The sequence below is a fragment of the Elephas maximus genome, chromosome 9 (assembly GCF_024166365.1).
Source record: "Elephas maximus indicus isolate mEleMax1 chromosome 9, mEleMax1 primary haplotype, whole genome shotgun sequence".
NCBI classification, from domain to species: Eukaryota; Metazoa; Chordata; class Mammalia; order Proboscidea; family Elephantidae; genus Elephas; species Elephas maximus.
Window position 1 is genome coordinate 70,476,305 of NC_064827.1, and position 14,711 is coordinate 70,491,015.

Genomic DNA, 14,711 nt, shown 5'->3' on the forward strand with positions numbered 1-14,711 from the left:
GAGAGAGGAAGGAAACACAAAGGGTTAGTGGCAAGGCTAAGGCCAAAATCCAGGTCTCTCAGTGCCGTTTTCACTTGCTGGCCCTGTGTCTGGGCTGCCCAAAACTCCTAAATGAAAGTGGCACATAGTACAGCGATTTTCTTGTGTGCAAAATAAAGCACAATAACAAACCTACCCTATACAGAGTACTCACAGTCCACAATCACCATACTCATGACAGTACATGCAGTCTCTCACCACAGCCCTTCTGAAGTAGATGGTACTTTAAAATATTCCCAGTTTTTAAAATGAGGAAACAGAGGTCCAGAAAAGCTAATAAACTATATTAAAAAAAAAAAAAAAGCTGGCCTTATTTCAAACGTTACGCTCTTAACCTCTACACCATCCTGGTACCCCTAACGCCTTCCTCAAAGAGGACTCAATGAACCGAGGCAGAGAACAGTACACGGTCACTGCAGCAAATCTTTGTGGAACTGGAACATCTGTTGAGTGAATGAATGGACCTTCACCTGGGCTGCACCACCCCTTCTCTTATCTTGCTCTACTGCTGCCCAAAGAGAGTAATCTCCTTCTGTGCCTATACATGGCAGTAAAAATTGTCCATTCATACCACAAGTCCCAAGGACTAAGCATTTCATTTACAAAGTGATACAAGAGCCATGGATGGGAACAGGCATAACATTCAGAACACAATTACACCAACAACTACACTTTTGTTTATCATTAACAATTCATTTTTCATTCTGTTATTTATTCTGAGTTAGAGAAGAAATACAAAAATGTGAGTTAAATTTAATAAGTCAGAAAATACAGATAAGCCAAAGGTTCTCCTCACTCCCATCTTTGTCCCCTCCTAAGAGATAGCCATTGTTGTCAACATGATGTGTAGCCATCCAGGCCTTTCTCTATGTACTTACATACATAAAAATGCAAGTGCAATCAAATGGTATATACTCTTCTATAACATCTTTTCCCCATTTATCAATGTGACCTAGAGATGTTTCCATGTCAGTACAAATAGATCTACCTCATGCTTTTAACTCCTACAAAACGTTCTACAGCAATGTTTTTTAAACTTTATTAATCAGGACATATAGAAGGAAATACAGTATTGTCCTTAATTCTTGAAATATTTTCTATTCCTTTTTTTTTTTTCTTTTTTGCAGTTTAATTATGTATGCATTTACTACCAGCTAACATTAATGCAGCAAAAAGGGCACAAAAAGTTCACAAATACCCTACACAGTTTTACAAGACGTATTGCAGGAAAAAAGTGCCTAAGATGGATCGACAGTATCCTAGGGTCTTGGCAGACACATTCCTGGGGAAGGTAGACCTCTAATTCCTGGTAGAAGGGGTCTCATTCCTGGAGGGGACATGCCTACTGGGGTCCCTCGAGCAGAAGGGAGCCCAATCAGTGGCCCCATGGGTGATCTTATACCAGGTGGAAGAGCCATAATGCCTGGAGACGGGGTTGCTCTGCCCACAGGTGGGGATGGGGTTCCCTACCTGGTGGGTACTGCGCTTGGGCTCCAGTAACGCTAGCAGCAGCAGCAACTACAGCAGCTGCTATGGTGCCTCTTCCCTGGGGCGATATTACCTCTTGGGATGGCCCCCAACCCCTCTGACAGTCCCAGCTAATTGACCAGGAGCCGGGGGAACTGGGACACCAGCTGGTACCCTTCTGCCAGCTGACCTGCCAACTCCAGGGCCTCCTGCAACTCTAGCAAGTGGAACTCAGGTAAAGCAGTATCTTTGTGGGGGTACTCCCACAAAAGTCATGGAAACCATGTTCTTCCCACACAGCAACACCAGACCCAAAACCCGCTTTTCTTCACATTCTGGCTGCTTCACATTCTTTGGCTTGATCTTCCTGAACTCATCACAATCACAGAGGGTCAAGCTCATATGCCTATCAAAAGCCTTAAAGGTACCAATGCAGATTCAGCCACCTTGCAGGATACATCTCACTCTACAGTCAATGCACTGCTCTTGCCCACGGTCATGATTGCTGTTCCACCAAATCCAACGTCTTCAGTCAGTTTCTAGATCCTTAAGACCTAAGGGAAGGCTACAGATAAAGGTATGAAGCAGGTGCTCCTACAAACAATGCAAGCTGGGCAGACGCTTCAAACAATAGCTAGAGCCTGGTTTTCTGTTGCAATCAGCTTCCTCAATGTTCCAATGCAGCTTTAACCGCCTCTTGGGGTCTCCGCCAAGAATGCCTGTCTCAGTTGTACCTGGAAATCCATCACAGGCACTTGCTGCTCCAGGGATTGCCTTGGGTACAACTGCCACTCTTGGTTGCTCAGCGAGGCTGTCCTTCTACATTTGACTTTGACTACCACCTCTGGCTCCTGCTGCTCTGTAGTCTTTCTCAGATGTAAGCAGTCCCTGGCCTGCTCCATGTCACCACTGGCTGCTCCTCATGCTGACACGTGAGGCATCTCCTGCGGCTGCTCAGCTCTGCACTCAACCAGCTGCCGCAGAGCCTGGTAAATCCTTTTTTGGTTGCAACCCACTAAATTGAATTTCATGAACCATTAATAGGTCACAGTCTGAAAGATACTTTCTAAACAATGTTTTTTTTACCAATTCCCCAACTGATATCATCATCTTGTTATCCTTTTTTTTCCCCTTTTACAAACAGTGTTGCATGAATATCTTTATGTATGTCTCCTGCACACGTATGACAATTTTTCTAGGATAAATAACAAGAAATGGAACTAATGATTCAAAACACATTCACATTTTTTAAATAGATGTTATGGGTTGAACCGTGTCCCCCAAAAAGATATGTTAAGGTCCTAACTCCCAGTACCTGACCTTATTTAGAAACAGGGTCTTTGCAGATATAATTTGTTAATAAGAGATCACAATTCAATACGACTGATGTTCTTATAAGGAGCCCTGGTAGTGCAGTGGTTAAGCACTCTTCTGCTAACCAAAAAATTGGTGATTCAAACCCACCAGCCGCTCCACAGGAGAAAGATGTGGGAACGTACAACGGTACAGCCACTTAGGAAAAGAGCTTGGCAGTTCCTCAAAATGTTAAACACAGACTTACCATGTGACCCACAAAAAAAAAAAAAGTTGAATGACTATTCATAGCAACGTTATTCACAATAGCTAAAAGTAAAAACAACCCAAATGTCCATCAATTGATGACTGAATAAACAAAATGTGGTACATCTGTAAAAATGGAAAAAATGGAATGGGGGCGGCAGACCTCCTCCTCTAACTTCACGAGGGGAGAATCAAGATCAGCCTCAGCCCAAGGCTGATTCCTATGAGCTGGAGGTCAGACATACCTTCTCTCTCCAATCTCTTTACCAATTTTGACACCAGCAGTCCCCTCCACGGCACTTTCTACTTCTCTGCTAGGTTTGATAACTCACAGACAATACTCACGATTATGGGGTTTATTATTATTATGGAAGTAACAGGTTATAACTCGGGATCACAACCAGGAAGCATGCAGGCAGTCTCCCTTTTTCAGTGCGGGACAGCTCTATCAGCACCTCTCGGCCATACAGGGCTCCTCTTGGCCCCCTAGGGACATGCCCCTTGCGGCCCCCTGAGGACAGGGTCCTCTCAACCCCGAGGGCAGGCTCCTTTTGGCCCCCTAGGGACCGGCTCCTTTCAGCCCCCTCAGGACAGGCTCCTGTCAACCCCCTCATGGCAGGCCTCCTTTCTCAGCCTTCAGCCCCCACTTGGGTCTAGCCTCTGTCCTGCTCTGTCAAGTGTTATAAAGCTCTTTAGCTCCCCCAGTAAGCGCCCAGAGGCACCCCACTCCATCAGAAAGCCTTCTGCCTGAAAGTGCTCAGCTCTCTTGCTCCATGGGTCAGTGAGCCTAGCTCCATCAATAAGTGCCCTGAGGCACCCCACTCCGCCAGGAAGCCTCCTGCCTAAAGGCGCTCAGCTCTTTTGCTCCATTGGTCAGCCTATTCATTGTAGCCACCTTGCTCCAAATGCTGGGAAGCCCACCATGCCGTCTCTTGCCAGTCCCCTGGCTCTGCTGCTGCCATTTCTCTGTCACACTTGCTGTGCTTCTCGCCATCTCACACCTTCTCCAGTGTTACAGCTCTATCTCCTAGGCCTAGGAGGTTCTAAGCACAGAGACTCTGGGTCCAAAGGAAATGCTCCATTCCTGGCTCTTCTTTCTTGATGATATGAGGTGCGCCTCTGCTCTGGGATTTGCTCGTTTTTAAGTCTAGCAGGATGGCAAAACTGATTAATCACCTCGTTAGGGTTCCATACACCTTATTTGCACTGTCCCACCCCCACAGGGGTCCCATGAACCTTATTTGCATTATTAGTAATGCTGTCCAATCCTCTTGGTGGGCCACAAGCACCTCATTTGTACAGTCCCACCCAATCATTTCTGGAGTCACAAGACCATGCATGGCCAAAAGGGCCATAGTAAGTAACTCACTGTATGTAATATCCATGCAATAGAATACTATTTGGCAATAAAAAGGAATGAAGTACTGAAACATTTACAACATAGATGAATCTCACAAAAGACCACATATTGTTATGTATCACTTACATGAAATGTCCAGCATAGGCAAATCTATAGAGGCAGAAAGTAGGTTAACGGTTGCCTAAGACTGAGGTGAGGGGGCAAGTGGGTGAATGGAGAATGAATGCTAATGGATAAGGGGTTTCTTTTTGGAATGATGAAAATGTTCTAAAACTAGACTACAGTGATGACTGCACAACTCCGTAAATATACTAAAAACCACTGAATAGTATAAATGAACTTTAAGTAAACTTTATGACATGTAAATTATAGCCCTGTAAAGCTGTTAATTTTTTTTTAAGCTGTTAAAAAAAAAAAAGGCATAGGCACATTTTTAATGTTAATAGATACTGCCAAATTGTGGTCCAGAAAGACTGCACCAGTTTATACTGTGTGTGTGCACTTTCTGACAGTGAAGCGATTATAACCCAGCATTTCACTGTTAAAGATGGAGTCTATGTTTACTATCTTTTCAAACATCACTGAGCAAAACTGACTCATTCAACAAATATTGGTTGAGCCTCTACTACATGCCAGAAATGGTTCTAGGTGCTAAAGGTACAACAGGGAACAAGCTGGACACTCACCACCCTGAGCTTACACTGGTGATAGGAGCTCTCTCCTCAAACCTCACAGCTTAGGGGTACCCCCAATCCAAGGTCAGCCCCCCACCACCATCAGCCTTCACCAGACATTCCATCCTCTTTCCCAGCCTCCTTCTACAAAAGTCCACAAATGCACTCTTTGCCTGAGAAAGTACAAACCGTGCTTACAGGAAAACATTTTCTTTTTGGTCTGTCACTAAGCAGACAGCAAATACTCAATGACCCCTTATTCTGTACTGGTCAGGCTGGAGGAACACATGAATGAACAAGCCTGGGCCCAGGCCTCAGGGAGCTCAGAGTTGGGCAGAGGCAGAGTCCTGGGCATGAAAACAAAGGGATGTACCCAGGGCTGTGGGCACAGAGGATTCTGTCCGGGAAACACTGTGACATGGTAATTAAAAAAAAAAAATACACTACCATTGAATCGAACAGTATAATAAAAACAGCTAGCATTTAATGCATATCCCAGTAAGTGTCAGGCACTTAATCTACACAATTTCACTTAATCCTCAGGGCCACCCCGGTAAGCGAGGTATTATTACAGATAAGAAACTGAGGCTCGGAAGGATGAAATAAGTTACTCAAAGCATCACATCTAGTGACTGGCAGAACCAGGATTCAGACCCAGTCAAAATCCTTCCACATCACCAGGCAGGACTTAATAATAAAGGGTCTTAGTCTGGGTGAGGTCCCATGACCTCAAGACCTGGGCTTAAATTTAACAAGCCCAGAGCTCTTTGGGTCACCCAAAGGCGATCAAGTTTAGACAGAATGATGCACACTGACCTAATGCAACAAATGTCTGAAGACAAACTGGATTCCAACTTAGTCTTGAAAACTGGGGCTAGAAACTACCAATCAGAAGGTACTCAGCTAAAAAAAAAACAAAAAAACCCATTGCCGTTGAGTCGATTCCAACTCATAGCGACCCTACAGGACAGGGTAGAACTGCCCCACAGGGTTTTCAAGGAGCTCCTGGTGGATTCAAACTGCCGACCTTTTGGTTAGCAGCTGTAGCTCTTAACCACTACACCACCAAAGTTTCCAGAAAGCAGCATATTAGAATAAAAAGAAGTGATTTTACTCGAGGGATTTTTCTCTTCCACTGTGATCACATAATGGAGATTCTGTCTCTCAGGACATTTCTGCCACTCCTTAAAGCTAGTTCACGTGTCACCCGCTCCATAAAATCCAACCAGAATCCTCAGTCAGGATAGGTTCCGAGAACTCACTGGAGGGCAGGACACGGTACTAAAAGCCAGCTTCAGAGTCATTAAGTTTGGGTTTAAGTCCTGGCTCGATCATGTACTTTTTGTCTGGTTCCAGAAAGCTCACCACTCTTAGCCTCAGTGTCCTCAACTGCAAAAGGGGGATTACACTGTCACCTCAAAGGAGCATTGTTTATTCGGTGATTCAACAAGGAGTTACTGAACCCCTATTACATGTATTAAAAAAAAAAAAACCAGTGCCGTCGAGTCGATTCCAACTCATAGCAACCGTATAGGACAGAGTAGAACTGCCCCATAGAGTTTCCAAGGAGTGCCTGGCGGATTCGAACTGCCAACCCTTTGGTTTGCAGCTGTAGCACTTAACCACTACACCGCCATGGTTTATATAAAATGCAGTCCCTATTCTCAAACAGGTCACAGGATAATATAGGAGACGGGCCATTTAACAGTCGATAACTGTGCTGCCCAGTACAGGAGCCACCAGCAATATGTGGCCAATGAGCACTTGAGAAGTGGTTAGTCCAAACTGCAAAGTACTATAAGGGTAAAATACACACTGGATTTCAAAGACTTAGTAAGACAGAATGTAACATCTCATTAATAATTTTTTCTACTGATTTCAAGTTAGAATGATAATATATGTACATGTTGGGTTAAATAAAATATATTAAAATTAATGTTACTTGTTTCTTTTTTAATGTGGCCACCAGAAAACTTTAAGTTACATATATAGCTCACATATGTTTCCAGTGCATAGTGCTGGTCAGTAAAATTCCGTGAAGTAAATAAGGCCTGGGATAGGGTAAATTATGGGTGGGACTGCCTAAAAGAGTAGAAGGCCCAGGTGGGGATGGGGAAATGTCAATGAAGTCTTCCTGGCAACGACATCTAAACTGAGACCTGAAAAAAAACAGGCATTGATAAGGCAAAAGGAAGAAGGAAGGACAATCCAGGCAGCAGGATCAGCAAGCACACAGGCCTAGCAGCAAGAAAGGAAAAGGCAAGATCATTCGTAACCAAGAGTTTGGCAGTGTGGGGAGAAGTCAGGGTAGGGAGAGTAAGGGTAGAGGAGGCTAGAGAGGAAGACAGGGCCAGATTATGAAACCCTTGGAAGCTGTATTAAAAAACTATACCCTCAGGGCAGAGAGTAGTCAGTGGGGGTCTGAAGCAGGGAAGTAAGAGATTAGTAAGAGACCCAGGAGTGTTTCGGGCAACGGCAAGGAGAGAAGGGAGGCGAGGACATTTGCTGATCTGGGTCGCACACTGGGCTAGGCCCCTTCATACTCATTTTAATCGTTATACCAACCCTGGGATTTATACCAGCCCATCTTACAGATGATGAAAACTGAGGCTCACAGAGTGCAAATGCCCTGCCCAAGGTCCCAGGGCTGTTAAGTGGCAGAGCTAGGATTGAAATCCAGACTACTTTGGGTCCCAAAGCCAAAGTACTTGACCAGCAGCACCGTCTTGAGAAGAGTTGTCTGAGAGAGTGATAATGGACTTTACCTTAAGGGCAATGAGAAGGACTAACAAGCATAAAGCAGCAGACTGTCAAAAGCAGATTTACATTTTTAAGAGTTTTTAGGCTATAATATAAAGGACTATTGGAGGTGTGAAGGAGGCCTCAACAATCCAGGTGACAGGCAATACCCCAATATGTTGGGGTAGTTACAGTAAGATAGAGAATAAAAAACTACCAAAAGGATGAAATCAGGTTGCAGCTGCAAAGGGCCTTGCTCTGTGCCTGATATACAGTAGGCTCTCAACAAACAGCATAACCACTTTTCCAGGTTTGCCCAAGATAGGACCTGTTCACGCCTGCTGTCCCAGCATAAATATCAACAGTGCCCTTAGAAGCATCCTGGTTTGCACAATAAATTACATGGTCACCTTTCAATTAAGACCTGCTAACTAAAAGCAGCAGCCTGTTCCTTGCAGAGCTGAAGAAACACTGAAGGTTCTTACTCAGGTTCTCGTCCATTTCCTTCTACCCATTCTCCAATCAGGAGCCTGAGACCTGATGCAGTTCAGAGCTGTCAGGCCTTCCTACCAGAAGGTGAGACCCATGGCTCCAGCAACAAACAACGTGGACTCCAAAAGCCTCTTGGGCCAGGTCCATTGGGAGGCCAGTCTTGGCCATTATTCCCCAAGTTGTGTTATTATTAACGATAATAACGGCACCACACGATCACTTTTTAAGCACTAATTATGTGCCAGGCACTAGACTTGTCAAGCAAACTGCAGGGCAGGCATCATCTCTTTTAATCCTCACAGCAATCCTGTTAGGTGGATATTACTACTATCCCCATTTTACAGATGGGAAAGCAGATTACTGGCACTTTACCAAGGTTACACCGCTAGTCAGTTTGGATTTGCGCTGGATTTGAATCCAAATCTGCCCAACTCCAGTTCAGTCTCTCAACCACTGCACTCCACTGCCTCAATCTTGGGTGGCCACTATAACGCCCTATGCACAAAGACTGGACGTATCGATTACACTCCCCATAATGAAAGCAAACCCCCACACCAGAATGAACCATCAAGTCCCTTCAAGGTCCCTGCTGAGGGCGCCACATCCCCCAACCAGCCCCTACTAACGGCCCCCTCCTCCTGCTCTTTCAGAAAACCCCTTACTGGTGCCTCACAGCCTCCTCAAATTAAGACTCTGAAATACTAGAGGTAGCTGTGGTCGGGACCCTCACACACAGTATCAGCTGGTGGGCCCCTCACAGAGATACCCTAAGGAACCCAAACAACACACGGCTTCTATCCGGAGATGCTCAAACACCCCAAGAGCAAACCCCCAAGGCCGGGTTAGAGCAAACCCCCATCAGTTGGAAAACCAGCCCAGTTACCGCGAACCACCAGCGCCCGGGCCGCACCTGCAGCCGCTGAGAGTCCCGGGGAGAGTGACGTCCTCCTCCAACGCCGAGTCCATCACGGACACAGAGACGGTGGTGGCGTTGATGTCTCTAGTGGCGGCTTCACTGGTCCCCCCTCGTTGTCGCGCGACCCGCCCGAGTCCCCGAGGTCCCCGCCCTCTCCGACCCAGCTCTTGTTCGGATTCTGGCGGCGCCGCGGAATTCAAACCGCAGCCGCCGCCATCATTCCCGGCTCTTCTTCCTACGGAAACGAGGCGGAGTCACCAGGGCGTGCACAGTGAAGCCAGCCGTCCGGAGCCAGAAGCCGGGCAGAGACGCGCAAGCAGGCGCCATCTTAACTAAGGGCAGAGCCCCCCCCCCCGTTTGGGCGAGTAAGGCTAGGCAGAGAGAGGCCAGCTGCCATTTTTTATGAGGGCAATCAGATCTATGCCAGCGCAGGCGCCATCTTTATTTAGGGCTCGAAGCTGCCCCTGATCCGTTAATTTAAGCGGGATATGCGAATACAGGGCCCTACTAACCCACAGGGTTCTGGACCTGGTACCCGAAGCTTGAGGTGTGTGCATCCAAACGGCTTCTGCCTTGAGTTGAAACTCAAATAATCGGGTACTGCCTCGTGTTAGAAAATCCTACATGTGGAATTCCAACTCAAACAGTAATTTGCAAGCTTAGTTTGAAGCAAATAAACTCATCCCTGTGAGCCAAATGGTTAGCTACACTCGCACTCCAATCCTTTACCTAGCGATCATTTGTTGCCTTTAGGGCTCAGACATGTCTAAGATCGGTTGACTGAGGCCCAGAGAGAGGAAATGACTTACCCAAAGTCATACACAGTAAGTTTGTCAGTTGGAACCAGATCCTCAGCTCCTACCAACTAAATCAGGGCTCTCCATAATCCCTTGCTGCCTCTCCTAAAGTACATAATAACCACTAAACACCTAGGTAATTTCGGTAATGGTTGTCCAGCGAAATTCCCGTCTCAGTGCTGCTACCTTCTTCTGCAGGCTGTTAAAAGAGTCCTGGATGAAAACCATTTGGAAAGATAGGTGCGTGGATGGACGGTGACTTTTCCTGCAACCATGAACAAGTCCCCTCTTGGCCCCAGTTTCCTCATTCTTGCATTTAAGTGTGACTTTCTAAAAGAGGCCTTCCCTGATCCTGTAATCAAAATCAGGTCCCTCTCTTGGATGTTCTTAGAAACCCATATTCTTCCTTTGTAGCACTTGCTATGTGTGTTTTTAATGTCTTCCTCTTCCACTAAACTGGAAGCTGCATGAGGGCAGGAACTGTATTCTGAATTGTTCACTGCTATATCCCCATCACCTAGTATTGTGCCTGCCACCTAGTAGGGGTTTTTAAATATATGTTAAGTGGATGAAGAGTCAATAAATATGGAAAATGGGACTAACACCTATCCTTCAAGATTTTCATATGACCTGAGTATCTTTTGGAGGTCAGTCAGTGGTAATCCCACATTCATTCATTTTCTCTGTTTTCTCTCTCCTCTCTTCTCCCTCCTCTCCTTCCTCCTGCCTCCCTCTCTGTCTCTTGTTGAGGACAACAAGGCCCACAGTTCTGCACCTGATCTTTCCCAGGCCTTCAACCATGATCAGCAATAAGAAAACAAAAAACGGTTGGGCAGGAACTAGATGGCACAGCACTTATGCCCTGCCCCAGAGAAGGGGCATTCCTTGAAGCCCTGGAACTGACACTCCTTTCCAGTGTTAATTTCAATGGATGAAATGAGTATTCCAAAAGCAGGGAAGCTGGGGTGTCAGGGTTCCTATCCTGGCTCTGCTATGGACTCTCTGTGATCTTTGGCAGACCACTTCTCTTGTGGCCTCAGTTTCCAACATCTTTAAAATGAGAAGGTTGGACTGGATGGGCCTCTCAGGACCTCACAGCTCTAGAGGTTATTTTTCTGTGTTTATTTCAGAGCTATTAACACAAAGCCTGTTGGTGCCATGTTTAAGAGCTGGGCTGCTAACCGAAAGATCGGTAGTTTGAATTCACCAGGCGCTCCTTGGAAACCCTATGGGGCAGTTCTACTCTGTCCTATAGGGTCACTATGAGTTGGAGTCTACTCCACAGCAATGGGTTTTGTTTTTTTTAACACAAGACTAGGGGCCAGTGGTGGTTCCGTGGTAGAATTCTCACCTTCCATATGGGAGACCCAGGTTCCATTCCCAGCCAGTACAGTACAGCTCGTGTGGAGCCACCACTTCTCTGTCAGTGGAGGTTTTGTGTATTGCTATGATGCTAAACAGGTTTTAGTGGAACATCCAGGCTAAGATGGACTAGAAAGAAAGGCCTGGAGATCTACTTTTAAAATGAACCAGTGAATCACCAGTGAAATTGCAATATAATTTTTTTTTTTAATAAATAAAATGTTTTTAAAAAATAGACAACAGATAAGTAGTAACTTTGGTGAAGGGTAAGATAGTACACAATACTGGGGAAGCCAGCACAACCTGTCCAAGGCAAGGTCTTGGAAGCTCCATAGACACACCCAAACTCCCTGAGGGACCGAATTGCTGGGCCAAGCACTGTGGGGACCATGGCCTGAGGGAACATCTAGCTCAACTGGCATAACATAGTTTATAAAGAAAATGTTCTACATTCTACTTTTTAAAAGCCTTTGAGTGGCCATACTCCACTGATCTCACCCCTTCGGGAGCAGGGAAGAATGAAGAAAACTAAAAACACAAGGGAAAGATTAGTCCAAAGGACTAATGGGTCACATCTAACACAGCCTCCACCAGACTGAGTCCAGTACAACTAGATGGTGCCCAGCTATCACCACTGACTGCTCTGCCAGGGATCACAATAGAGAGTCCTGGACAGAGCTGGAGAAAAATGTAGAACAAAATTCTAACTCAAAAAGAAAGACCAGACTTGCTGGCCTGACAGACTGGAGAAACCCTGAGAGTATGGTCCCCGCACACCCTTTCAGCTCAGGAATGAGGTCACTCCTGAGGTTCACCCTTCATCCAAAGATTGAACAGGCTCCTGGAACAAAACAAGACTAAAAGGGCGTGCCAGCACTGGAGCATGGACTGGAAGGCAGGAGAGAACAGGAAAGCTGGTAATAAGGAACCCAGGGTTGAGAAGGGAGAGTGTTGACATGTCGTGGGGTTGTTAACCAATGTCATACAACAAGGTAGTGTTTGATGAGAAACTAGTTTGTTCTGTAAACCTTCATCTAAAGTACAACAAAAAAAAAGGAAAAGAAATAAAGTAAATAAAATATTTTTTAAAAACCTATGGATCACCACTAAAACCACAATGAAATATTATTTAAAAAAATAAATAAGGTAAATAAAATTTTAAAAAAACACCCTATGGATCACAATGCTTTCTTTGATCTGCAGTCAATCATGAGAATGGCACAGGACCAGGCAGTGTTTTATTCCTTTGTGCACAGAGTCATCGTGAGGTAGGGGCCTACTTGGCAGCAGCTATATGAACCAACTCTATTCTGATGAGAGAGGCTGAGAATAATAATCATCAGTTCCCAAATGAAGGAACTAGCTTTTCACTTAGCAGATGAAAGCTTTTGAGAAAGGAAATAAGGAAGAGAACTCACGCATTTTGAGCATCTATGTGTCACTTACGCCAGACATACCACATGTACCACCTCATTTAACCTCACAACAAAGCTCCAGAGTAGGTACTACTATTCTCCCCACTGTACCTACAGATGAGAAGACTGGGGCTCAAAGAGGTAAAAATAACTTGCTCCTGTAACAAAATGAGGGTTCTTGTCCTGTCCTATTAGCCAAACGAAATAAGACAGATGCCACACCACCAGTTGCAAGGGAAACTGAAGGTGGAGATTTATTGTCTGCACAGACAAGGAGCAATGCAGGGTCTATTGATCATAAGGCCACGTGTTCACTGTCTGAGGGGGTTGGGGAGTTTTCTATTTCCAATGGAGTCTGGGGGTTGGGGTTGGTGCCTGGAACTCTCTGCCCTTAGCCCTCCCACATCCCTATTTGGAGGTGGGGATGTTGAATCACATCAGTGATGTTCAGGTGCAAGGACAGATTGAGGACACAGCTCTTCAGGTCCTGTGCACGTGCCAAAACCTTGGTTCATGCATGCACAGGATTCTGGCACCAAACTCAAACTGTGGCTAAGGCCGCAGCGTGCCAAACCACAGTAGAAGCTGCAAGGGATGCGGGGAACCGCGGCAGAGCTGGGGGAGCAGGGGAAAGTCTTGGCGGAGGCTTCATTCCCACTACGGGTATGTGGCAGAGTTGAGATTTGAGCCAAGGTCTCTCTAACACTAATTGTTTCAGGTAGCCTGTCTTCCCTATTTGCTTTTCTCCACTTTAGAATTCAGTATTAAAAGGTGAGGTGTACATCCAGACAACAATATTTCAGTGATGGTGCTCACCAGACTACTTGAGCAACTGCTTCAAACTGGCTAAGAGACTAATCTTAGTGTAGGCAGTATGATTGCAAGGCTAGAAGTCTGAACCTGATCTCTGACTCTGAAAACTCCTCCAGATTGTCCCATGACTTGGGATCCCTTCCCTCTGCTAGACCTTGGTTTTCCCATGCATAAAATGAGGAAGGCAATGCTGAGCTCAAACGGATGCATTATCTAATTAGATACTTTGGAAACTAACCCACAAAAAAAATGAAAGTATAAAGGAGAAAAACCTTGTGAGGAGTTCTTATTACAATTAGTCCATTTCCCTGGATTATGTGCTAAGCCCATTGGTGAACCCGGAAACTGAAAATAGTACCATTTGGACAAAGGATATGCTATGTGGAAAGTTGTTTTTCTGCTACTGTAGTAGTTTCAGGGTCAGGGCAGAGGCCTTTGCCCCATCTCTGTCTCACCATGGACTTTCTTTCTGCCAAGCCTGGAGGCAACGTCACTAACACCAGCTGTTTGTGCTATCTGGAGCCATCTCCTTGAGGCAACGTCACTAACACCAGCTGTTTGTGCTATCTGGAGCCATCTCCTTGACGACAGCCACCCAGCCACAATGCTGGCATTATTATTTCCTTAGGCAAGATCATATCGAATGTCTGGGAGGAAGTAGCTTGCAGCCAGATGTTTCTCGTTAGGGTGGAACTCTTCTGAAGTTTTAGCGGCTCAGGACACAGGAGCTGTCTTTACTAACAACAGGAATAAATTTTTATAGGATGAATGCATACACATGGCTTCTTTGCACAATTTCATGTTATCCTCACGACACTGTGAAGTAGATTGGGATGATTGCCCTTCTTCAACAGATGAAGAAGCTAAGGCTCAGAGAGGAAAAGTGACTTGCCCAAGGCCACACTTTTTTGTTTTGTTTTGCTTTAATTTTTCATTTAGAAATAATTTCGGACCTAGAAAAAAATTTCAAAAATAGCACCAAAAATTCCCTGTATAACCTTCACCCAGTTTCCCCTTATATAGCCATGGTACAATTATCAAAAACAGAAAATTACATGGATACAATACTATTTACTA

General features: G+C 45.4%; 2 protein-coding genes and 1 pseudogene across 4 annotated transcripts in view; all 3 read right to left on the reverse strand.

Moving 5' to 3' along the window:
• CDK5RAP2 (CDK5 regulatory subunit associated protein 2) overlaps positions 1-9,494 on the reverse strand; it is a 228,257-nt gene extending 218,763 nt beyond the window's left edge. For 2 of the 3 annotated variants that reach the window (XM_049897010.1, XM_049897011.1), the window contains exon 1: positions 9,242-9,494. In XM_049897010.1, coding sequence (XP_049752967.1) covers positions 9,242-9,297 — 56 coding nt within the window. In that variant the 5' untranslated portion in view covers positions 9,298-9,494. The remainder of the gene's footprint in view (positions 1-9,241) is intronic. The other variant, XM_049897012.1, reaches the window with a different exon arrangement.
• LOC126083075 (small nuclear ribonucleoprotein-associated protein N-like) lies at positions 1,299-2,019 on the reverse strand (annotated as a pseudogene).
• LOC126083354 (SNRPN upstream reading frame protein-like) lies at positions 1,924-8,941 on the reverse strand. The gene has a single exon (XM_049897013.1). It carries the CDS (start codon positions 2,406-2,408, stop codon positions 2,193-2,195), a length of 216 nt encoding a protein of 71 aa, XP_049752970.1. The 5' UTR covers positions 2,409-8,941; the 3' UTR covers positions 1,924-2,192.
• Positions 9,495-14,711: the final 5,217 nt, after the last annotated feature.